General features: G+C 38.2%; 3 protein-coding genes across 3 annotated transcripts in view; all 3 read right to left on the minus strand.

Annotated features, from left to right (window-relative positions):
• Window positions 1-2516: 2516 nt before the first annotated feature.
• On the minus strand, window positions 2517-6341 carry LOC141806539 (small ubiquitin-related modifier 3-like). The gene is made up of 4 exons (XM_074692121.1): window positions 6189-6341; window positions 5228-5356; window positions 5003-5074; window positions 2517-4870 (listed from the first exon to the last, which is right to left on the minus strand). The coding sequence occupies exons 1-4, from the start codon at window positions 6207-6209 to the stop codon at window positions 4808-4810; spliced, it is 285 nt and encodes a 94-aa protein (XP_074548222.1). The 5' UTR covers window positions 6210-6341; the 3' UTR covers window positions 2517-4807.
• Window positions 6342-8180: 1839 nt separating this feature from the next.
• On the minus strand, window positions 8181-14674 carry LOC141806614 (pituitary tumor-transforming gene 1 protein-interacting protein-like). The gene is made up of 7 exons (XM_074692222.1): window positions 14426-14674; window positions 13509-13561; window positions 13072-13180; window positions 11657-11759; window positions 10847-10912; window positions 9865-9911; window positions 8181-8481 (listed from the first exon to the last, which is right to left on the minus strand). The coding sequence occupies exons 1-7, from the start codon at window positions 14508-14510 to the stop codon at window positions 8444-8446; spliced, it is 501 nt and encodes a 166-aa protein (XP_074548323.1). The 5' UTR covers window positions 14511-14674; the 3' UTR covers window positions 8181-8443.
• A 1316-nt stretch (window positions 14675-15990) lies between these two features.
• myo10l1 (myosin X, like 1) overlaps window positions 15991-20666 on the minus strand; it is a 56457-nt gene continuing 51781 nt past the window's right edge. Inside the window, exon 43 of the mRNA XM_074691577.1 lies at window positions 15991-19886. Within this exon, the coding sequence (XP_074547678.1) occupies window positions 19782-19886 (105 nt within the window). The 3' untranslated portion in view covers window positions 15991-19781. The remainder of the gene's footprint in view (window positions 19887-20666) is intronic.

Below are 20666 nucleotides of genomic sequence, written 5' to 3' on the forward strand. Positions count from 1 at the left end.
AAAAATCCCAGCTGCAAGAAAAATGTCAAAGCAGCACCCTGACTACCTAAAAGTCACTTGTTGTGGGACAGAAGCAGGAGACAGTCCCTGAGCATCTGTGTTTAGAGGAGAGTCCATTCATCAGTGTGGAGAATCCTGCACCTGCAGCTCCTTTTAAACACCACAGCCATGCAAATCACCAACCAGCCTGTCAGTCATCCTCCCTCCACCGCCTCTGATCGCTCAGAGCTGCCGGAGGGGTTAGCTGCTACTCCAACCTGTGTGTGTTTATGACTCACTGACAGAGGAGCAGACACACAGAATGCTGTCATGTGCAGATGGATACAACTTCTGTCAGAATCTTCCAGAAGTTAAAAGCAGATAGAGTGATTTTTTTTTGAAAAATAAAAAGTTATTTAAGAAGAACAACAGACATCTGTGACCTTTCACCCAATAGTGAATGGATGGATATGAGCTGAGCTATTATCTCACAGTATATCCTGAAGTTTATTACCTGACAAACACAGGTATGTGCATGAACCCAGCCATGGCATTAAAGTCTCAAACCTGGATTATTACTTGTGAAGTCTGAAAGAGCAGAAATGCGTCTCTGTCACTAAAATGGTTAAGTATTAATCAAGCATTCAAGTGGAAATTTGAAGTGATACTCTTGTTGACTTTTGTTGCAGTCTCTATAATAGTTTTTGATTATCTGTGGTCATCCAAAATGTAACAACACCACAGAACAGATTTGATGCAACAGCCTGATCAGCCCCAATGTGTTGGTTACCAAGTACACATTAGATAAACAGTCCGTGTTGTGAGATGCCGCTATCTCCGCCTGTGTCTGATCTCTCTGAATCCCTTCATCCACTGACTGGTACATTTACAAGGCAAATGTGCTTTGTCTGTCTTCTCCTTGTTCAAACTGAGATCATAGACTGCCCAGAGATCAGGGTGCCAGATATGGATCTCTTCCTTTCACTTATCTGACTGTCTCCCTTCCAGGCATGGTGGAGTGGATGTTACGCTCTACTTTCTGAGGTGGATGCAGAAAGGCAGATTGCGCACTCATGCACAGTCTTCCTTATTCCCGGATTGATTCATCAGATGCTGTTTTTAGTCTTATCAACAGTACAGTGGTGCAGACTGTAGCCATGCAACCCGTGTGTCAGATGAGATCTGAGACTCAAAATGTGCCCTCATATGACAAAAGACAATGTAGACATAAATATATCATACGAAGTGATTTTATATATCAAGATATTGTATTATTTCTGACACTGAGTTCTACTTATGCCCCAGGTGTCTCATTTACTTTACCTTCTGGGGTTAATCTACTGACTTGCTTTACAAAGCAAAAATTTGCTTCATTACATGTTTTGTTTTTAATGCCACATGCTGGATTAAGTTCAGGATTTTTTCATAATAGCTTTTTGTCACAATTAAAAAATATAAAAGAGAGGACAGAAAAAAAAGATGAAATGCTGTGCAAAAAAAAATTTTAAGAGGTTATTTCAAACCTCCATCCAAAGAATATGTAAATGACACAAATAAGAACAATAATAAAATTAACACATTAAGACCCGCGAATAAAATAAAATAAATAATAATAATAATGATAATATTATGGATACAGTAACTACGAGTAAATAAAATAACAAAATTTATGAAAATAAGTTTATAAGAATGTGCTAATGAGTATTCAGTTGAGCAATAATGGTATCATTAAAGATATTCATAATTAAAAAAAAAAGATTTGGATAAATCTTAATGCTGTGCAAAATGAGTCTAACAATTAATATTTTGGGCACCTGTTGAAAGATTTCACAGAAAAACAGGTCAAAGCTAAAGATAATAATAATAATAATAACAATAATAATAATTATTATTATCAGTGTATTTTTATTTTGTATATTACATATTTTGTATTATATCTTTTTGTATAACATTATTATATTAAAAAATTCAGTGGGACCCAACTCTAAAATAACAATAATAACAATAATAATAATAATAATTTGGATCATTATTATTATTACTATTATCATCCTTATTGTTATTATTATTCCAGAGTTGGTTCCCCCTGAACTTTTCTTGTGTTAGGATTTTTGTGTGAATATTTTAAGGACCGTCTTATCGAACATAATAAAATCAGACCAAACATAGGCATGCAGGAACATAGCCCACTAGCACCACCCAGCTGTCTGCTTTGTTCATGCAGAATACACTTCCTCTAATTCAGTGCTTGCGAACACAAACAGGAGGGCCCCGATGAGAACTTAACCCTTGGGTTTCATAATAAATCACACCCAAACTGATTTAACAGCTAACAGAGGATGAAGTGTGGCAGGCCACAGAGATGCCAGCGTCTAAAAAAAGACTCTGTGGCACTGGTTGGGGGTCATATAATTGTATTAAAAAATTAGCAAGAATTATTTTGAGAATATGATGTTTAATACTAAAATCAGCATTCCACCGAAGCTTGTAATGAAATAAAGTCAACATAATGATGCACGTGTCAGCAAATCTGAGTACCAAACTATATTTATTGTATACAGTAGTAAAAGACAACAAATAATGTACAAATCAGTAGAGAAACAAATAACATGACAAGACCTGGACCCAGTTCTTCATACGTTCAGAAGTTAAGCTTTTATCTTTACTGACTCAGTTCTTTGAATGAAAGTGGAAGGCTGTCTTGATAACTGTGCTCTTATTTTGTAACCAGGAATGAGGACTCAGGGAGGCTCACAGAGATGTTTGAACAATGAATGCATTTAAAATACAGCTAAAGACTACAACTTAAGCATTATTTAATATGGAGTATAATCATAATTTAGTAAGGAGAGCAACTTTTTTAATGGGATGGAGTAATCTGCAGGATGTGTTGTGGTAAAGTAGTGGAGGCGTATTTAATATACAGTCAATATTGCATTTATTTTAAAACCTCAAAATGTTGGGACTGAGTCTGAATTGAAAATGCTGTAACAATGGTGGTCTAACTACACAAAGTCTTCTGATTTGATATTGTTCTTTTAGTTCACCTCCTAAATGTGGATGATTGATTAGCTTAAAACCTGTTCTGTTAAGACAAAGCTTCTAGAAATGTGTTTTATGAAAACAAATTAAAACAGCTTCTCAAACATGCTTGGTGAGTTCACACATCTGAGGGGTTTAAATGGAAGCACGACTTGCTTCAACAACAGATACTCGTAAATCCTGATGGAAGTGAACAATCAGGTGGAGAAGAATCAAATCAAGCCAACTCAGTTGTGAACATACAAAGAACAGGGCCATGTGGGTACAGAACACTTAGCTCCCAAACTCCATTGGTTTGCCTCCCTGCCCTCCCGATATGCAACAAACTGCATGCATCCTTCTCTGAAATTGTAAAATATTGGAGACACTCATTACCACTTTGGATATCCTGACTGTTCTAAAACATATGGCCTGCAACTTTTTACACACAAAAGCTGGACAGTTGATCTACAGCAGTGAGAAGTGTCTTAAAAACATACTGACTTTTGTTGGATCTCCTTGCTCACACTGGAAGCAGTTCTCTCTTCAAAAACACATCAAGAGTCAGTTGTCCTGTTAGCCTACATTTGCAAGGACAATACAAAAATGAGACTCCTGACCCAAAATCAGGTTCAGGACACAAACTTCCGTTACCCCCACCCACAAGCCCCCCAGTGCCTTGTTGCTCAGATGAAAACCCACAAGCAGAGCAGCTCGTTAGAAGAGCAAAGGGACCAAAGAGCACAGGGGGGGAAAGTGTCAAGAGACACTTCCAGCGCAAAATTCAAACCAACTCCAGAGAAAAGGATGCAGCTGAATGGTGTAATTACATTTCCCCTTCCTAAAAAAAGGCTGTCTGAATGAGTGAATAGTTTGTACCAGATACCCACAAAGAAATTTTATCATTATAAAGTCAAAAAAGGAAGCAAAAACATTAATGAAATACAAACTCCCTTAAAATGTGACCTGACCAGTTTGTTTTTAAAGTGATCCATCATGAAATATGAAACAGAAGTTCTGTCTTTGGAGTATTGGTCCAAGTCCCACAACATTTATCCAACATCCACTCTTGAAACTTCTGTACAGGAAAACAAAAGGCAACAAAGCCCCCTGGATGTTAATTCTTTAAAGAATCAAAAAAAATACAAAAACATTGCAGAACTCTTCAGCAAAAGCACCTAAAATGCAGAGAGAATTAAAATACATTTTGACAAGAGGAGCAGGGCACACCGCTCAGACAAACAAAAAGAAAAAAAAAAAAAAAAAAAAACACACACAAGAAAACAAGGTGAAATGGAAGGCGGGTGTGTTTAAGTTCAAAAAAGTGCTTCCACTCCAAAAACCTTTCTTGCCAATTGTGACGCCCTGGGCAAAATCTTACAGGGCCCAGCATTTGACACTGATGGATGGAAACCCTTGACAAACTACTGGATGCTATGCTTTCACTGGAGAGCAAAAGAGAAGCACTGACAAACCAGGAACAGCAAAGATGCAATGGTGGTTCAACCAGAGCCCTGCAATGGCAAGAAGGACAAAGCGATGTCCTGATCGGCCAGCAGACAGACTGTATAAGCTTGCAAAAGTTCAGTCCTTGCTGAGACAGTATATAAACAGCTGGGAAGCCCCTCCCTTCCCACCCCACACACACCTGACGGAAACCATGACAGACATCTTTAAGGGGAAAATAATAATAATAACAATAATAATTACAATAATAATAATAATAATACGCTGAAGAGGAGGGAAGGGACAGTGAAGGTGGTAGTGAGCGTGGTCTGAGGGTGGCCGTCAATGAGGTGGGGAGGGCCTAGCAGTGCCCGCCTGTCTGCTGCTGGAATACATCTATGGTGTCTTCATCCTCCATCTCCAGCTGACAAAAGCAGGAAAAGAGGTCTCGTTTAGTGGAAGAGGTGCAGAAAACTTGGACCAAAATCCATTAGTTAAATGTGGTGTGTTTTTGTCATTTATAAAGATTGTTTATGTAGAATGTAGAAGATCTTACCTGTGCAGGTGTGTCCGTCTCATTGATAGGCTGGCCATCAAACCTGAACCTGATCTGCCTTATTGCAAGACCCTGCAAAAGTCACAAGAGATTTGAGATTAATTAATGTCCAAACTGCAAAATGAATAGCAGAAGTGATTAATTACTGGGAAGGTTGAATGAGATATTTGAAGTAACTGCATATTGTTGAAAGGGAGTCAATGAAACAGATTCATTTCAGCTCACCTGTCGTTCACAGTATGCCTTCATTAATTTGCTGAGGGGTGTGTGTCTTTTGATTTTGAACTGGACCACTGATCCGTCCTGCCCTGCAACCTTGAGGTTGATGTGGTCGTTCTCTGTCTTTACTCCCTCCTGTAGAGATAGAGGCATCCCATATTCCAGCAGTTTAACATAGGCATTGGTATTAATAACATTACGTTCAGGATCAGGCGTCTATTACCACACAAAGTTCACACTGCACCACAGACAAGAGCACTGCTGTCAGAAGTGAAATAAGCAAGTTACAGGAATGCCAACTACGTTACAGCAGCAAATTTTAGAGGATGACCAGCGAGTACGGTGGATTTTTCACGCCAGTGTGATTTTATCATCATCTTATTACACAGAGCATTCTGATATGCTAACGTTAGCATGGTTAGCTTCGGGCTAGCTTGTAGCACGCCATCCCCCTCAGACCAATGCTGAGTTTAGCTCCCGGCTAACGCTGCTAACCGTTCTGTTATGTTGCCCCGTGCACAAAAATACAGTGACACAATGAAAATACTGAGAGTTAAACGGTAATAAATCGCCTGTTATCAACCGCGTCACTTCCATTTGCGCCTTCAAGACGCTGCAGCAGTTGCGGCTTTTTTATGCGTTGCGGACATAGCGTGGTCCAGTTTCGACAAAGACAAAAAATCCGCAAATGAGAACCGTGGTTTTTCGGTATTTGTGCTCCCATCTGTGAAATTCTACTCAACTGGATGTGAAATCAACCATTTCCGTACAAAGGCTGTTGAATATGTGCTTTACATATCCAAAACTGACGTGCGGGCGCCCATTCATTTGCGAAACAAACACTGCGCCGATTCGAAGAAACGTGCAAACCAGGCCATTTTAGATTGCACATCTGAGAAATGGCTCGGCAAGAGCTTGTCTAAGCCATAAATTCATAAACACAGATAACAAAAGCGTAATCTCTTACCTTTGGCTTCTCCTCTGACATCTTGGCTGTGTTTTGTGAGCAGTTTAGGAGAAAACGGTTAATTGGGCTTTATTTGTCTTTCTACCGCCTTCTGTCCTCTCCTCTTCGCCGCTGTCGGGTGCGCGCGTTGGGTCGCTGTTACAAACACACGATTGGATGTCCCAAAACCACATGACCACTAAATCGCGGGAGCGCGGACACGGGGGCGCGCACCAGTGCAAAATACTCGATCACGCGAGGTTGAGGTTGAAAGAGTTAAACAAGCAAAACCTCTAAGTGCTTGCTGCAACAAATCATCTATTTTTCCAGCTACAAACCATATTCTGGCATCTTATTATTTTTCAGTAGAGATTTTCACATGGGAATAGTATTTTACTAAGCATGTTTAGGGTAGCATGTAACCAAAACCTTTTGGTACAATGGATATGAAATTTTCATTTTTTTTTCTTCTACTTAGAGGCTTCCACAAACTCAATAAGCCCATAAAAGCAACAGCCCATAACACAAAAAAATTGTTTATTCTTGCCAAACCTACATTTTTAAGTTAAAGTAGTAGTTTTATATAATTGACAACTTCAAAAAAACGTCCCTTTCTCTCACTCAGGTGTTTTGGAAATCTGTTGTTTCAGCCTCTGTCTAAAACGCTTTGTGTTTTAGATGATGTCTCTTTAAGGCTCCCCACTCCATAAACCCCCTCCCTCTGATTGGCCAACCCTAAAGAGGCCAGCGGGAAGCAATTAGCAAACCTTGGTGTTTAAGGCCCGTCCCTGCCAGTGTGTCATGAACCAGAGACAGTTATGCAATGACCTCATCATTTCAGGAAGTTTTGCAAAGCTCTCATTAAGCTTGTACTTTTCTCAGAACAAAACGTTTTAAGCAGTTCACAGAGATTGTGTTTTTCTACATCATATGATGAAGTACCAGTTTGAAAATATGCACACATTTAGTATGAACATCCAGTATTCTTATTTAATGTGCATGTTTAAAATGTGGGACAGCATGATACCCCCTCTTTAAATTTATGGGCTATTAAAGCAGTTGTGTATGAAAGCTTTTTAACCCACAGGACTAGCCTATTAGTTTGGGATAATCTTTATATTATATATTATTATAAAGCAGTGTCATAATAATAGATGTGGTCTTATAGTTTCAAAACTGAGAAGAATTAATTCTTCTTTAATTCTTCTTTGACACCTTATGAGCCCATAATGACTATCATTTGTGCTCAACAATAATAAGGTGCGTTATTGCTTTGAGAAATGTTTACAGTAACCCAATACTAATAGTCCTGCATCAGGCACCTGTTTATTTCTTTTGGAAATATAATTTGATCTTTAAAACATTCTTATGAATTCCTGTAATAATCAGCGTTTCACACAACTAGATGAACCATCAATGCCTGGTGATTTAACATATATTATGACTGGAAAAATACAACTTACCTACCTAAATTTATAAAAGATCTATAGCTTACAATTATTCTTTAACAGCAGGGGGCAGTATTCAGCATCTTAAGACAAGTTATCTCTTTCTGTGTGTCATGTCTATGCCAGCTGACGGAGAAAACAAGAGCTATAGACCACAAACAGGGAATTAAGTATGAGTTCATCAGCTTTAATCAGGTTTACATGTATGTACAGGATATACAGGCGAACGTAGAGAAGACAGACTTCAAAGTAACAAATTGTGCAGAAGATAACCTTACAGATTTTCCAAACCTGATAGCCCACAAAAACAAAACCTGAGTGGAGCACTAATAATATAAAAGCCTCCACCAAGTAAGGTAGAATTAAGTCTATTTGAAGAAAAGTAAATCAAGTACAAAAATAGGTTGAAGATTTGTAGATAAAATTCTGAATCAGCAGTGACACAGGAAGAAAACAGATAACATTGATGGAAAGGAATCCAGATTCTGGAGCAAAGGTAGTCACATGGATTCTTTCTGTTTTTCAAAATAAAACATTGACTTAATACAATAAATAGTTTAATAGTTTGATGCCATCGGAGAGTATTTGATTCTGGATCACTGCTGCTGCATGTTTCTATTCTAGCCTTTAACTACAGCCTCCAGGATGATCACACTGAAAATAACATTCCTTTTCATAGGCTCGATGAGACCAGCAACTGGCTGTGCAAAACTATCATCTATTGTTCATATAGTTCACATGAAATCCTTAAGTTTCGTCCACAATTTCAACCTCCAGGTAAAACAGAAAACATTAATGCCAAGGTGAAATCACAGATCACAGATCCTCTCAGGCAAATTTGGAGTAGGGATTGTTTCCACTTAGACCTGGAGAAACAAAAAGCAATCAGTAAATACACCAAATCTGATAAAGTCTAAGCTTAATTTGTGTCTTGTGAATATATAGCATTGTCAATTAAATGTAGATATGAAAGCTAATTACACAATAAATCTACTTATTCCAGAGCAGGGTTAGCTGGTATCAATTCCTCAATTCTACGGTTTCATTAAGCAGATACTTTTGTCCAAAGCAATGTACAACACAAGCAAGAAGTTGTGTTGAAAATTCTTGGAGGGAAAACCTTAGTCAGTGCGCTGAAGAAATTGAAAGTGCTGCCATCTAGAGCCATTTTTTTGTTTTGTTTTATTTTGTTTTGATCTAAAACATAGACTGTAAAAAAATGGAGGTCATCTTGCTTGGCTGGAAGTGAGGTCGCCACAAAAACTGCTCCCCCTGGTGGCTGGCTGCAGTATAGGTCAAAAAATCTGGCTATCCAGTCATTCCAGATGGGCTGTGGTCAAACTTTAAAAAATTACTACACCTTGAAGAAATGTTTCTCAAGTCTGATTGTTGAGTTGCTATGAAGTCATTTTTTATCTGAAAAGTTTCATTTCATTAGTTATAAGAGGTTAAAAACAAGGTTTTATGTCACATTTAATGATGATTAACAGCTCCTGTTCTTGTGTGTTTTTTGGGGGGACTGTAAAATATGTCAGGAGGTAGAGCCAAGAAGTGACTAGACTATCGAAAGAAAAAAAAAGATTGTTATTTTGTCACCTGGCTCCACTCCGATTCTCCCAGAATCCCTCACAGTCTCTTACTGCGCAGACTCTGGCTGCACAATTGCTACCTATGGCAGAGCCACGCTGTCCACTCTACATACAGTCAATGACGTAAAATAATACAGCCATAACTTAGCGCAACTAATAATTCAATGTTAATATGACATTCGGCATTTAACAGCATTACACAATAAGTGCCAGATATTCACTAAGAGCTGGGTCTTAGACTTTCTGATTAATTCTAGCACTGAGGACAAAGAGGAGGAGGGTCAGATTAAGTGCCAAGGTGTTCCCTGAACAGTTGAGTCTTCAGACATCTCCTAAAAGTAGAAAGGGACTCTTTGGATCGTATGGAGTTGGGTAATTCAGTTTGTTATTAACTGTTTCCTCTTGTTTTGAGTCTTGCTGCTAAGTTTAGCTAACCGGCTAAGGCCAGTAGCATTTTATTTTACAAACCTGAAGAATCCTCTACACAAACTTTTGCAGAAAAAAAAATCACATTTCCAAAAGTGGTATCTACTGTACTTCTTGAATCATCTCTGCAAAGTTCAAGCCAGTAAAATGAGAAAGCCTGAAGTCTCGTTCCAATTTTCATCTCCAATCAGAAACCTTCTTTCAGAGAAATGTAAACATTTTGTGTGCGCTCACCATATTTTTTCCTGATTTCATCATGTCTCTGCCTCATTTCTGCCTTCCTGTAGGGACAAGGAACATTCTGCTCTGAGATACACAGTCACAGGTAATATTTCCACATGTTCAAAACATTCCCACAAACCTGTTTGAGCTGATAACAGTTTGACGTGTACATATTTCCCCTATTGATATGCTGACACGATTTGTAAAGACGTGAAGCGATATTTATCGTCAACAACAGAGCAATGGGAGACCAAGAACATACTCTGTCCTGTAGATTATAATACCTGGACATATCTGCCATCTTCATGGCCTAACCAACAGACCGAGATAAAAACAAACTACAGAGATAGAAAAAAAATCGGAGTTTTCATCAAGATACTGTACAAGTATCTTTACTGTCTATTGCGCTTATTAGAAAGGTGAAAACAGCATCTATGTCATGAATACAGTAGGTTTTACTGATTTTTTAAAATATTGTGCACAAAACAAAGTTTTTAAGTAAGAATAGTCAGATTCAAAACTAATTCAGATTTGTCAGTCTCATGTGGAGGCATAGGTCACAATTCATATGCGTTCATATGAGACCTTATAATTATGAAGAAAACTGCAATGTTTGAGCAGGAATTACAGATCCAGAACAAAATAGAAGAGGAAGTGTGTGATTTTTTTGTAGTAGAAGGGATAGTTACACGGTACATTTAGCCTGAGAGTTGATAAACCTGTAAGTCTTTCACAGTGGGAGCATAGCAACACGTTGCAGTATAAGAGAGGCTATCTGGTTTGAGTTCAGTCAAAGCCTCATGATATAAAGTGTTTTATTTCACATTTTTATTGTAAACTTTAGAGTTGCAAGCAGTAATTTAAGGGCATAAATTATTCTGGATAGCCTTGAGAGCGAGTTTTCACTAAAGTCTCAAAATAAACCATGGATAAAGATAGTCTTAGACACACCATCACATCAATTTGTCACACTCACACAACATTAGCTCTTTACCTTTCCTCCTGCTTGGTTTTCGTCTTGTTTGCCTGTCTCTGCATCTTGGCTTCAAACCTTTTTGATCTGTCAAAAAGGTCAAAAAAAGCAAAGTACCAAACTTTAAATCACAGCCATAAAAACTCATAAGAAAGAACATTTTGTTCTCTGAGTTCAAGTAACCACACACAGGCTGAAAGAAATGTGCAGTATGTGGGGCAAGTATCTTCACATGATCAGACGGAAATTTTCCGACATGGTTCACTCTGAACTCAAACACATGATATGAAGTCAAGAGTATTTAGCTGCAGGCAAATATTTGAAAACAAAAGATTAAGGAAAATCACAGACTGTGGCAAACTATTTCAATCAAAAACCAAACTGCAGACATTTTTATACTTAGTTTGAACAAAACTACCTGTAAGACCTGATCTCAACATCATGTCCTCTGTTTTACTGTCTAACATTATTTTCTGCATTATTGTAAAAATAGGAATCAAAGTAGGAGTAAATTCTAATGCAAGTACCATGCAAACAGAAAAAGTCTGATCTGTTTTTCACATTTCCTTGTGGCCAAATCCCAATGTTTGTTTGTTTCTTTTAAATTTTGTTTGGACTTGGATTGACCTATCACTCTATTCCTGCCGTTTGAACCCCAGCTAAGAGGAAGGAACATGCTAATATACAAAAAGAAAGTCCAGTCCATTCAAATAAGAAGTGGCCTTATACAATGTTATTTTTTGAAGCTTCACTTCTGAGAGGAAAAACGAACTGTCCAAACACAAAGACAGAAAAAACAGCACAACTAAAGTATTTGGTAAAAACACTCACCCAAAGTTCTCACACTTGCAGCAGCAGAACAGGCAGATGAAGAAGGCGATGATGATGACTCCACCTAACACCGCTAAGGTGATTATCAACGTCTGGAAGTTCACTACAAATAAAAGACAAAGTGGGTTTTTCTTAATTAAAATGTTTTTTTTATGACTATTGTCCAAGCTATTCCTAACTATTTAATTATTTACATGTAGATAATTTGTTTGGCAACTACAAAAAAAGCAATAATTGTTTTTAAATCCATTTATTTTAAGTCATTTATCAAGGCGATGCACCAAAACCTTTGGTACTTTGGGTTTTTTCCTCTTTTCGTTTTAATCTATAATATTTAGTCTCAGAACAATCCATCACAAGAAATTTAAAGGAAGAGAGCAGCTGTGACAGAAATTTCTGCTCAAATCTGACTTAAATAAGACCAAACAACTAATTCATGAATGGATACTGAAAATCATCTGTTCTGGCATCCTTTAAAGCAGGGGGTGGCCAACCTGTGGCTTGCGAGCCGCATGTGGCTCTTTGCCTTTTGGGGTGCGGCTCTTTGATGAATTCATTAAAGAAATGTGGGTATTTATATATTGTTATAAGTAATGGAAGGACAATTATTGATGCCAACGTTGGGACCAGTAATGATCAATACTTGGGTGATGAGATTGACACTTAAGTTTCAGTTTCTCTTCTCTACACGTGCCCCCTATATAGATAGATAGATAGATAGATAGATAGATAGATAGATAGATAGATAGATAGATAGATAGATAGATAGATAGATAGATAGATAGATAGATAGATATTCATTTTATGTCAATCTGTTTCTGTGTGAGAGGAAGTGCGTTTTTAAGACCACGTGTGTGATGCGGCTCTTTGTAGTACCACAGTAACTTTTGTGGCTCTAGGTCTCTGACTGGTTGGCCACCCCTGCTTTAAAGAATATAAAAGGATTTCCTCAAAACTGTGCTCAGGCACGTATACTATTATAAATTTGAATGCTTAAATGAGTCATGAGTAATTGTACATAAATCTAAAGGTGCAACAAAAGTAGGAAATAGGGCCAGAATGGGGAGTGACATTCAGGAAAGAGGCTAAAGTTTGGATTTGAACCTGTAACCTAACCAGTGCTCTGATTTGTATTACTGACACTGCTCACGAAACAAGTAAAGAAACTACTGATCAATTTGCGTTGACCTCAGGGTGTAGCAAAATAAACACAACTTGAAAGCTCCTCACAACAGCTTTAAAAACACTTAAAGTTTACAGCCTTAGTTGACTTTACATTACTCTTTATTTGAATAATAAAGAGGGTTAGGTAATTGTAATTTGTGCGTCAATCCTTTAGTGCTTCTTCAAATAGAATAAATCAAATGAGAGTGTAAGAGTGACGGTGTGAGGTGGATGTGTATGGCCTCTCTTACTCCAGCAGAGCCCCCAGCGTGCATCATTCAGCGGACAGACGGCGTGAGGAGGAAGGATTGTCCTCACTGGATACGTTATACAGGTCTTTTTTGCGATACACCACAAGCACTGCAGGAAAAAACAAAAACACACAATGACCTCTTTGATATTTGAACAAACAAGGTATTCAGGGCAAATGTAGGATACACTGCTTGATACACACAAGCTCACAAAAGGAAAAGGAGGAAAAGGAGGGGAATGAGGAGGAGGAGGAGGAGGAGGAGGGGGAGAAAGGGTGACGGATCAGTTACTCCCTGAACCAGTTTAACAGGTGTGGGAGATGAAGGAGGAGGAGGAGGAGCAAGTGACTGTTTCTCCAAGTATGACACTTTTTCTTCCTCCATGTCCTTACACATATGTTCTACAAACGCAGAATAAAATGATTCTCAGGACTCACCTTTACATTTTTCAAACACTCCTCACAGCTCGTCCCGTTCTTAGTCTCACACGCTAGGGGGGAATAAAAACATCAGTTAGTTTACACTGAAACAGCACGAAAAGAGGAAGAAAAACTTGGTTAACTTTGAAAGATTAGCCACATAGGAGCCAGATTATTGAGGCCTGCAGGTTTGTGCACAGTGTGGTTTTTGTAACTACTCCTAATCCTCCTGGGTCTTATTTTTCCATGGAGACACAGCACAGCAAACACACATGAACAGGAGCAGACATATTATAATCAGCACAAAACAACAGATGGGTTAGTGCAACTGTAGACACGTATCTGTGAAAGTAAGGTGTACACAAATAAGGTTTGTTTGTAGCTATACTCCTCCTGGTTTCTGAGGAACAATCAGGGACCTCAGGAGGGGATCTGAGAGGAGACTCATTGTTCTAGATGAAAACTTTCAACAATAGATCAAGAAGGATAACTGTCATGCAAGTTTTTTTTAAAAGAAAATACAGTTTTATTGAAAAAAAAAGTGAAGTTCTTTTAGCTAACACTTAGCTAGAGCCAAATATGTTGTTGTTTTAGCAATGATAACCAATCCTGAACCACAAAGTTCAAACATTCAGGGTGTAAATCAGGGCTTGAGTTCAGTTTTGAAGTTGCTGTCGTCGAAGTAATCAACAGAAATACGTCACACGAGGTTAAAATTGAACTGTCTTGAATAGCCTAAACACTTAAGTTTCATTAAATAACAAAACAAGTCGACAAAAAGTATCAACAAGTCAGCTTTGAGCAATTGACATCTTCAGTTTTTCAAAAAAAGACCTTCTGAAGATGCGTATGACGCAGCTAAACGCGGTAAACAAAAAGGTAAAACTTGTTTTAGCTGCCATTAACTCCTCATCACCGCCGGCCTCAGCTCCTACCTGGTGGAGGTGCGGAAGTCTGACCGAAAACTGTCGCCAAGCCGAAGACGAGCAGAAGAGCAGGGAGTAAAATCCGAGAATCCATCGTCCAACCTTTCAGAATGGATTTCCAGAAATCTCTGTGTAGGGGGAAAAGAGGGTTTCACAGTGGTCGGAAAGTGAACCTGCTCAGAAGGAACCAGACTCTGAGTTCTGACGCACGCTCATTACGCACCAAAGACACAAAGGAGAGGAAGGCGTGTTTGTGCGTCTGAGTGCGCATTGTTCTCTGTCAGGCGTTGGTTCAATTTCTCCAATACCTCACTGCAAACAATAACAACACAGCAATGCGAAGTTATTTATTTAAAATTTTTAAATCTGAATTGATTATTTGGCACAAAGGCAACAGCTGTTAAAAGTACACAGCTGGACTGGGATTGAAATACTTTAAATTACTTTTAAATCATTAGTTTGTTCCTCTGTTCACAATTTAGCTGGAGCTATTTTAACACATGACGAATAATTTACCTCAACTCAGCTGTTTTCACACTGTCTGTTCTTACCTGACAACACACTTCATATCTTCAGATTATTAAAACTTTAAAATAGTTGTGTCAATGAAAGGAAGCCGTACTGGGTATCCATCATAGGTATAGTGCAGTATTTAATTTACTTAATTCTGTTCAGGATAAAACATTTCAGGTAGCCTTTTTACTAGGACATACCTATGATATCATGTTTGGGTTCCCAAAATTTTCAGCACCAAAAAACAAAAGGTGCCAAAGACCAGTAACCCTCTTCATGGGTATACAGAGGCCTAAAAATAGCATCACTGAACAAAAAATATAATTAAGTTGTCTGATTGGAAGAAAATTAGACAACCTATGTGCACATATTGTGCCCCCCCCCCCCCAAATAAAATAAATACATAAATAAATAAATAAATAAATAAATAAATAAATAAATAAAAATAAAAACAAACTGCCATTCTGGTCAAGACATGTTAGGGGTTTTGTGGCAACAAAGAAATATGAAGAACAGATCTATCATTCTCAGTTTGCATGTTTTTTTTTTTTTTTTAATAAAATTTAACTCCTGTTGTTGTTCATAGTTTTAGAACAATGGATGAACTATGCAGACGTAAATAATTTTTGATTTTCAAAGACATCTGCAACCCACTCATCAGTGTGTCTTATGTATTTAAAGTATGAATTCTGCAATGAAACAACAATTGTGACTTTTTTTCCCCTTAAAATTCTGACTTCAATTTCAGAAAACAGTCTATTTAATTTTATTACCGGCCAAACCTCCAAAAAAGAAAAGCTCTTCCAGCAGTGCTTAGCCAAAAAAAAGAACAGGATTTAAACATTAACAGCATTTCATGGAAGCAGGACAAATCACTGCAATGCCAAATTAAGGGGTAAAACATTTAATTTTAAAATGAGCTGGTTTATCTTCCAAAATGACATTATTAAAAGTTGTCTATGCTTGTTATATTGTCATGGCAACATGAACCAGAAATAAATGGCTAGCTCAAAATCAAGAAATGCCTGCGGTCAAAATAAAAACAATATCAAATAGAGGACAATAATTCCAATAATTTATTAAAGCATAATTTTGTAAAGCCAGTTACAAATAAAAATCAACAACACACATATCTCTCTCTTTCTCTTTTTTTAAACAAGCACTATGTTTACTGTGTAATGATGATAATAATAAGTATAACAGAAGATAAGAACGGGCCCCACTCTGGCCGCCTGCGGCTGATTACAGGACCCCTTGTGATGAAGCTGCCCTGAGAAACAGATTTGTGATCAGATTCTGCAAAAAGTTTCAGCCTCGTTTGGCAAACACAAACTGATCACACTTCAGCTCCTGTGAGGCAGCTTCTTCTTCTTCCTACTCAGTGTAGTATCAGTGACAGACAGAACCGTAGATGTAGAATAACTAGAACAGACAGCTCAGGGTTCCTTGGTAATTATGGCTTATGGGTTACTTTCTTCGTTCTCTACTCATTTTGGCCAAAATAAAACAACACAAAGTTCAAACTGGAACCTGAGTGAGTTCTGCTTATTCTAACTCTATGGGCAGGATCCCAGAGGGCTGTGTGAACGCAGACAGGGCCGACACTACCGCTGAAGACACCAAGGTCATGCTCTGTGAATTCTGGTTACTTAATCAGTGTGCCCCATGTGTGGCACTCCAGTCAGACAACAGACAGTTTCACCTCAAGAAGAACGTTTTCACTTGATAACTTTATGTGAAAGGCAGCAAACCACAATGGCTTTGGGGCAAAAAGCAAATTGAATGGAAATACTTTATACTTGGGTATATATACTTGGGTTGCCTGTTGACACTGTGGCAAAACATCAGTTTGCATGCAATGCAAAAAAACTGAAATCTTATCAAGTGTTTTTGTCTTATTTTAAGTGAAAGTTGTCTTTTTATATACGATATGAGCCAAATTCTACTGATCAATCCAGAAAAATGTTTTGTTTTAAGTTATTTAGAGACAAAAATGAGGTCTGAATTGCTTGTAACAAGTAAAAACAAATCTGCCAGTGGAATAAGAAAAAATTGCTTAAAAATTTGCTTAAACTAGAATAATGTCCTAATACAATTAACTTTTCTCTTATTCCATTGGCAGATTTTTTTAAACTTGTTACAAGCAATGTAGACCTAATTTTTGTCTTTAAATAACTAGAAAACAGACATTTTTTCTGGACTGGACAGGTGAATGCGACTCAAAGACATTTTTTACTGAAAATAGGACAAAAACACTTGATAAGATTTGGGGTTTTTTTATGCAGTGCATGAAACCTGCTTTGGAGTGAGACAAGACACCTCCACTCACCCTGTCAGCATCCTAAATTGCATTTACAATACAAATGTTTCAGTTTCCATAGATATCTATGATCTACAGATGTGTTAGGGCCCAATATGTAACAGCAACCTGAAATGTAATTTAAAAAAGGAAAAAAAAAATGTTAACAAGAAGCTTAAACCAAAACATAATAACATTTGCCCAAAATATAACAACTTGTTACATCTTTTAAAAATTACATTTCGGGATCAGCACTTTTGTTACATTATTGACCAGTTATTTAATTTTGGGTTTCATAACATTTTTTTAATTACATTTTGGGTTGTTGTTGCAAACCAGGCTCTAACACGTGGGCACACATGTTGCTGTAGTTGTGGATTAATGTGCATACTTTTCATTTTAAGTATCTCGATAGTTAAAATCTGACCCCAAGTACAAAGATTATTGTCCTCAAAAAGGGCTGCTGGTTTGATTCCAACCATTTCCTGCCTAGTGAATTTCTTCTAAATAAATGTACAGAAGCCTAAAGCAGAGTATGATAAAGTAAAACCATTCAGATCATGTGGCTATTTTTGACTGTTTTTTAGTGTCATAATAGTCCCCTCCTGGCTATTGGTTGCAGGGAAACATTTTGTTTGTCTTGACTCTCTTGAGGTTTAATACATGAGGGATGCTGCCATCTACTTGTAGTGCTACAGACTCTGGTGATATCGGCGTTACCGTGACTTCACTTTCAGCTCCACAAACATACACACAAAGCAGAGACAGCCGTCAGCATTCCCAGTGCACGATTTAACCATTGCTGAGTCCAAAATCCTCACAGTGTCTTATACGCTCCTCTTACACTGAAACTGAAAATATCCAGTATATTTCTTTAACACATTTCTCTCCTGAACCCGCCTTTAAATACATACAGTACAATGAGAAATAAATTACCCACAACCCGCCCTTCCAATCCCATGCGTTTCCCTTTAACACACGATCACAACACCATTCTTTGCAAAGGTTAGTCATGTAAATATGTCTTAACTTCAAGAAATACACTCAGTTAAATCACCCCTCTTTTTCTCATCACCTTTTTCTTTTTCCAACAGCAGGTTACACCATTAATACGCATACACACACACACACACACACACACACACACAGACACACACAGCAGCATTCCCAACACAGCACCTTAAGGTGTTTAAGATAGCAGGGGGCGTACAGTTATTATAATAGTATCAGTATTAAAAGTTCTTAAACAGGATTGAAACACAGACGAAATGAGTTCTTGAGAGTTATTGTTCAAGTAGATAAATAAAAAAGTAAGAATAGTATTAAAACAAAGATGGAGAGTATTCCCAGGCTCCAGTTAATCACACATGTAATGATAAATCCTTCAAATCAAGCTGAATCCCTGTCTTTTCAGGTGTGTTTCTACTGATGGCACAGCCAGTGGACAATGTGCAGTGTTGGCATCATATTCAGACATTTTTAACACCATTCACCTGCATGTCATTTACACAAGAGGGCTCACATTGGCATCTATATTCTGTACAGTGCAGTGGCCACCAAAAGTTCAATAATAACTCTCATAATGTGTGATTTACAGTACAAAACGATACATGTTAGAGTGTACATGTAGGTGAATATACAGTGGCTATATATGCAGCGTGTTACATGTAGACATAGATAAACGTTTCTTTTCATACTATTCTGGTTGATAAAGTTCTCCTTTGAGGCCATGCACAGACTCCCCACGTGACGAGAGAGTCTCCGAAGCTCAGTCCCTACTTCAAAACTTCTAATTGATAATGTTCAGAAATATTTAAAGCCACTTCCTTTGGCTGCATTTGCTTTCCTGTGGCCACACGGTGGCACTGACAAGTGCGCTTTTTTTTCAGTCTGTAAGCCCTGAAGAAGAATCCTCACTCCGAGTCCTTTTTCTCAGTCACAAACAGCTGATGTCACAGATAAACGACGACAGAGAGAGAAAGCAAGCAAAGAACAAGAATTCAGCATAAGAACGTCGAACTAAGAGTGAAGACACGTGAAGAGAAAGAGAGAGAGTCTGAGATCAGACGAGTGAGAAAGAAACAGGTTGAACTGAGAGAGTGTGGCTTTCTTCTGTCTGGCAGTGCGTTGGGTTATAAAGAGGGGACAGTTTGGACGGCGGTTTGTGCTTGTTTTTTTCTGTTCTGTCCGGAAAAGGAAAGCAGAGAGAAGTTTGGAGTGTGCTTGAACATCTGCATGCAGGACTACAACTGGAGGGCTGGTTATGTGTGGATTTGAAGGAACCGTCCGGAGATACAGGTTTTTCTTTCTCATGCTTGTTTTTAAATAGATCCCTAATCCAAAGTGAAACCCGGGCCTGAAGAGTGTGCAGTTGGCTTCTGTTTTCATTTCTGTCTCCACTCTGCTCATCCAACACCTTTCGATTTAGCCTTGAGGGTTAGCTGGTTGGTGCGACTTCCTCCATCAGAACCAACCAACCAACCAATCAATGCAGGAGGGCTGAGGTGTCTGTTACCACTGGGTTAGCTGAGGGCTCTGATTGGTTGGTGGTGATCACCTGACCCAGGAGCTGGCGACGCTGGTCACGGACATGATGCTGCAGCGCTTTTTCACCATCATGTTGATGTAGGCCCTCATGATCTTTGTGATCTCCCCGACCTAAAGACAGAGAAGAAGATATGATTAGTTACCCCCACCAAGGAGGTTAGGTTTTTGGGAGAGTTTGTTTGTTTTCAGGAAACAACATAACTCAAAAACTAACAACAAGGGATCTTGATGAAATTTTCAGGAAATGCTCAAAATGGGATAAGGAAGAAGTGATTCAATTTTGGAGGTGATCTGAATCACCGTCTGGATCCAGGATTTTTTTAAAGGATTCTTTATCATTGTGAGATAGGGCTGTTTTCACCATGTGTGTATATTGATTTGCAAAACAATACAAGACAAGATCACCATAATTTCTGACAGATGTAAAAGTACGATCCAGATCCTGCCAATATTCTGGTTACTAAGATCTGGAATATGAAATATGTACTGGGTCATCATCATTTTCAACACTGTCAGGTAAAAAATTATGGTACAAACCTGCAACTAACACCAAATTGTAGCAGACAGTCTGCTGAAAGGGAGTATAACATTAAAGTAGGACTAAAGTGTTGGTGACAATCACAATATGCTGGGTGGAGGTCTGCGCTCTCTGAGTGCTTTTCTGGTTCTTTCTTGTTTTTGTGTCAGTAAGCCAATGTTGACCGGAAAAGTCAGTTGTCCCTATGTTTTACATGCGTCGGACTCATGTTAAAGGAGTAATTGTTGCTGTTTGTTTACTTTTGGATATGGTAAAAAGAAAAATGTGACTTGGTGAAATGTTTTTATTTACACTGGAACCAAGATGAGGAGGAGGTATCAGCTGTTTCTGGCTGTGAAGCACTTCATGGCTCA

This window comes from Halichoeres trimaculatus, unplaced genomic scaffold (assembly GCF_033239565.1).
Source record: "Halichoeres trimaculatus isolate MK-OKI-2021-1 unplaced genomic scaffold, fHalTri1.1 fHalTri1_scaffold_17, whole genome shotgun sequence".
Classification (NCBI taxonomy): Eukaryota; Metazoa; Chordata; class Actinopteri; order Labriformes; family Labridae; genus Halichoeres; species Halichoeres trimaculatus.

Bases quoted from the DNA above. Each gene is read 5' to 3' on its own strand.
- LOC141806614 (XM_074692222.1), bottom strand. From the start codon at position 14,510: ATGGATTCTCGGATTTTACTCCCTGCTCTTCTGCTCGTCTTCGGCTTG. The intron at 13,562-14,425 runs GTAGGAGCTGAG...ATTCCCCCCTAG, and splicing joins GACTTCCGCACCTCCACCAG to CGTGTGAGACTAAGAACGGG. The intron at 8,482-9,864 runs GTGAGCGCACAC...TTGTTTCTCCAG, and splicing joins TGAAATCAGGAAAAAATATG to GTCTAAGTGGAAACAATCCC.
- LOC141806539 (XM_074692121.1), bottom strand. From the start codon at position 6,209: ATGTCAGAGGAGAAGCCAAAG. The intron at 5,075-5,227 runs GTGAGCTGAAAT...TGACTTTTGCAG, and splicing joins AGGCATACTGTGAACGACAG to GGTCTTGCAATAAGGCAGAT. The intron at 4,871-5,002 runs GTAAGATCTTCT...TGCTTTTGTCAG, and splicing joins AGACGGACACACCTGCACAG to CTGGAGATGGAGGATGAAGA.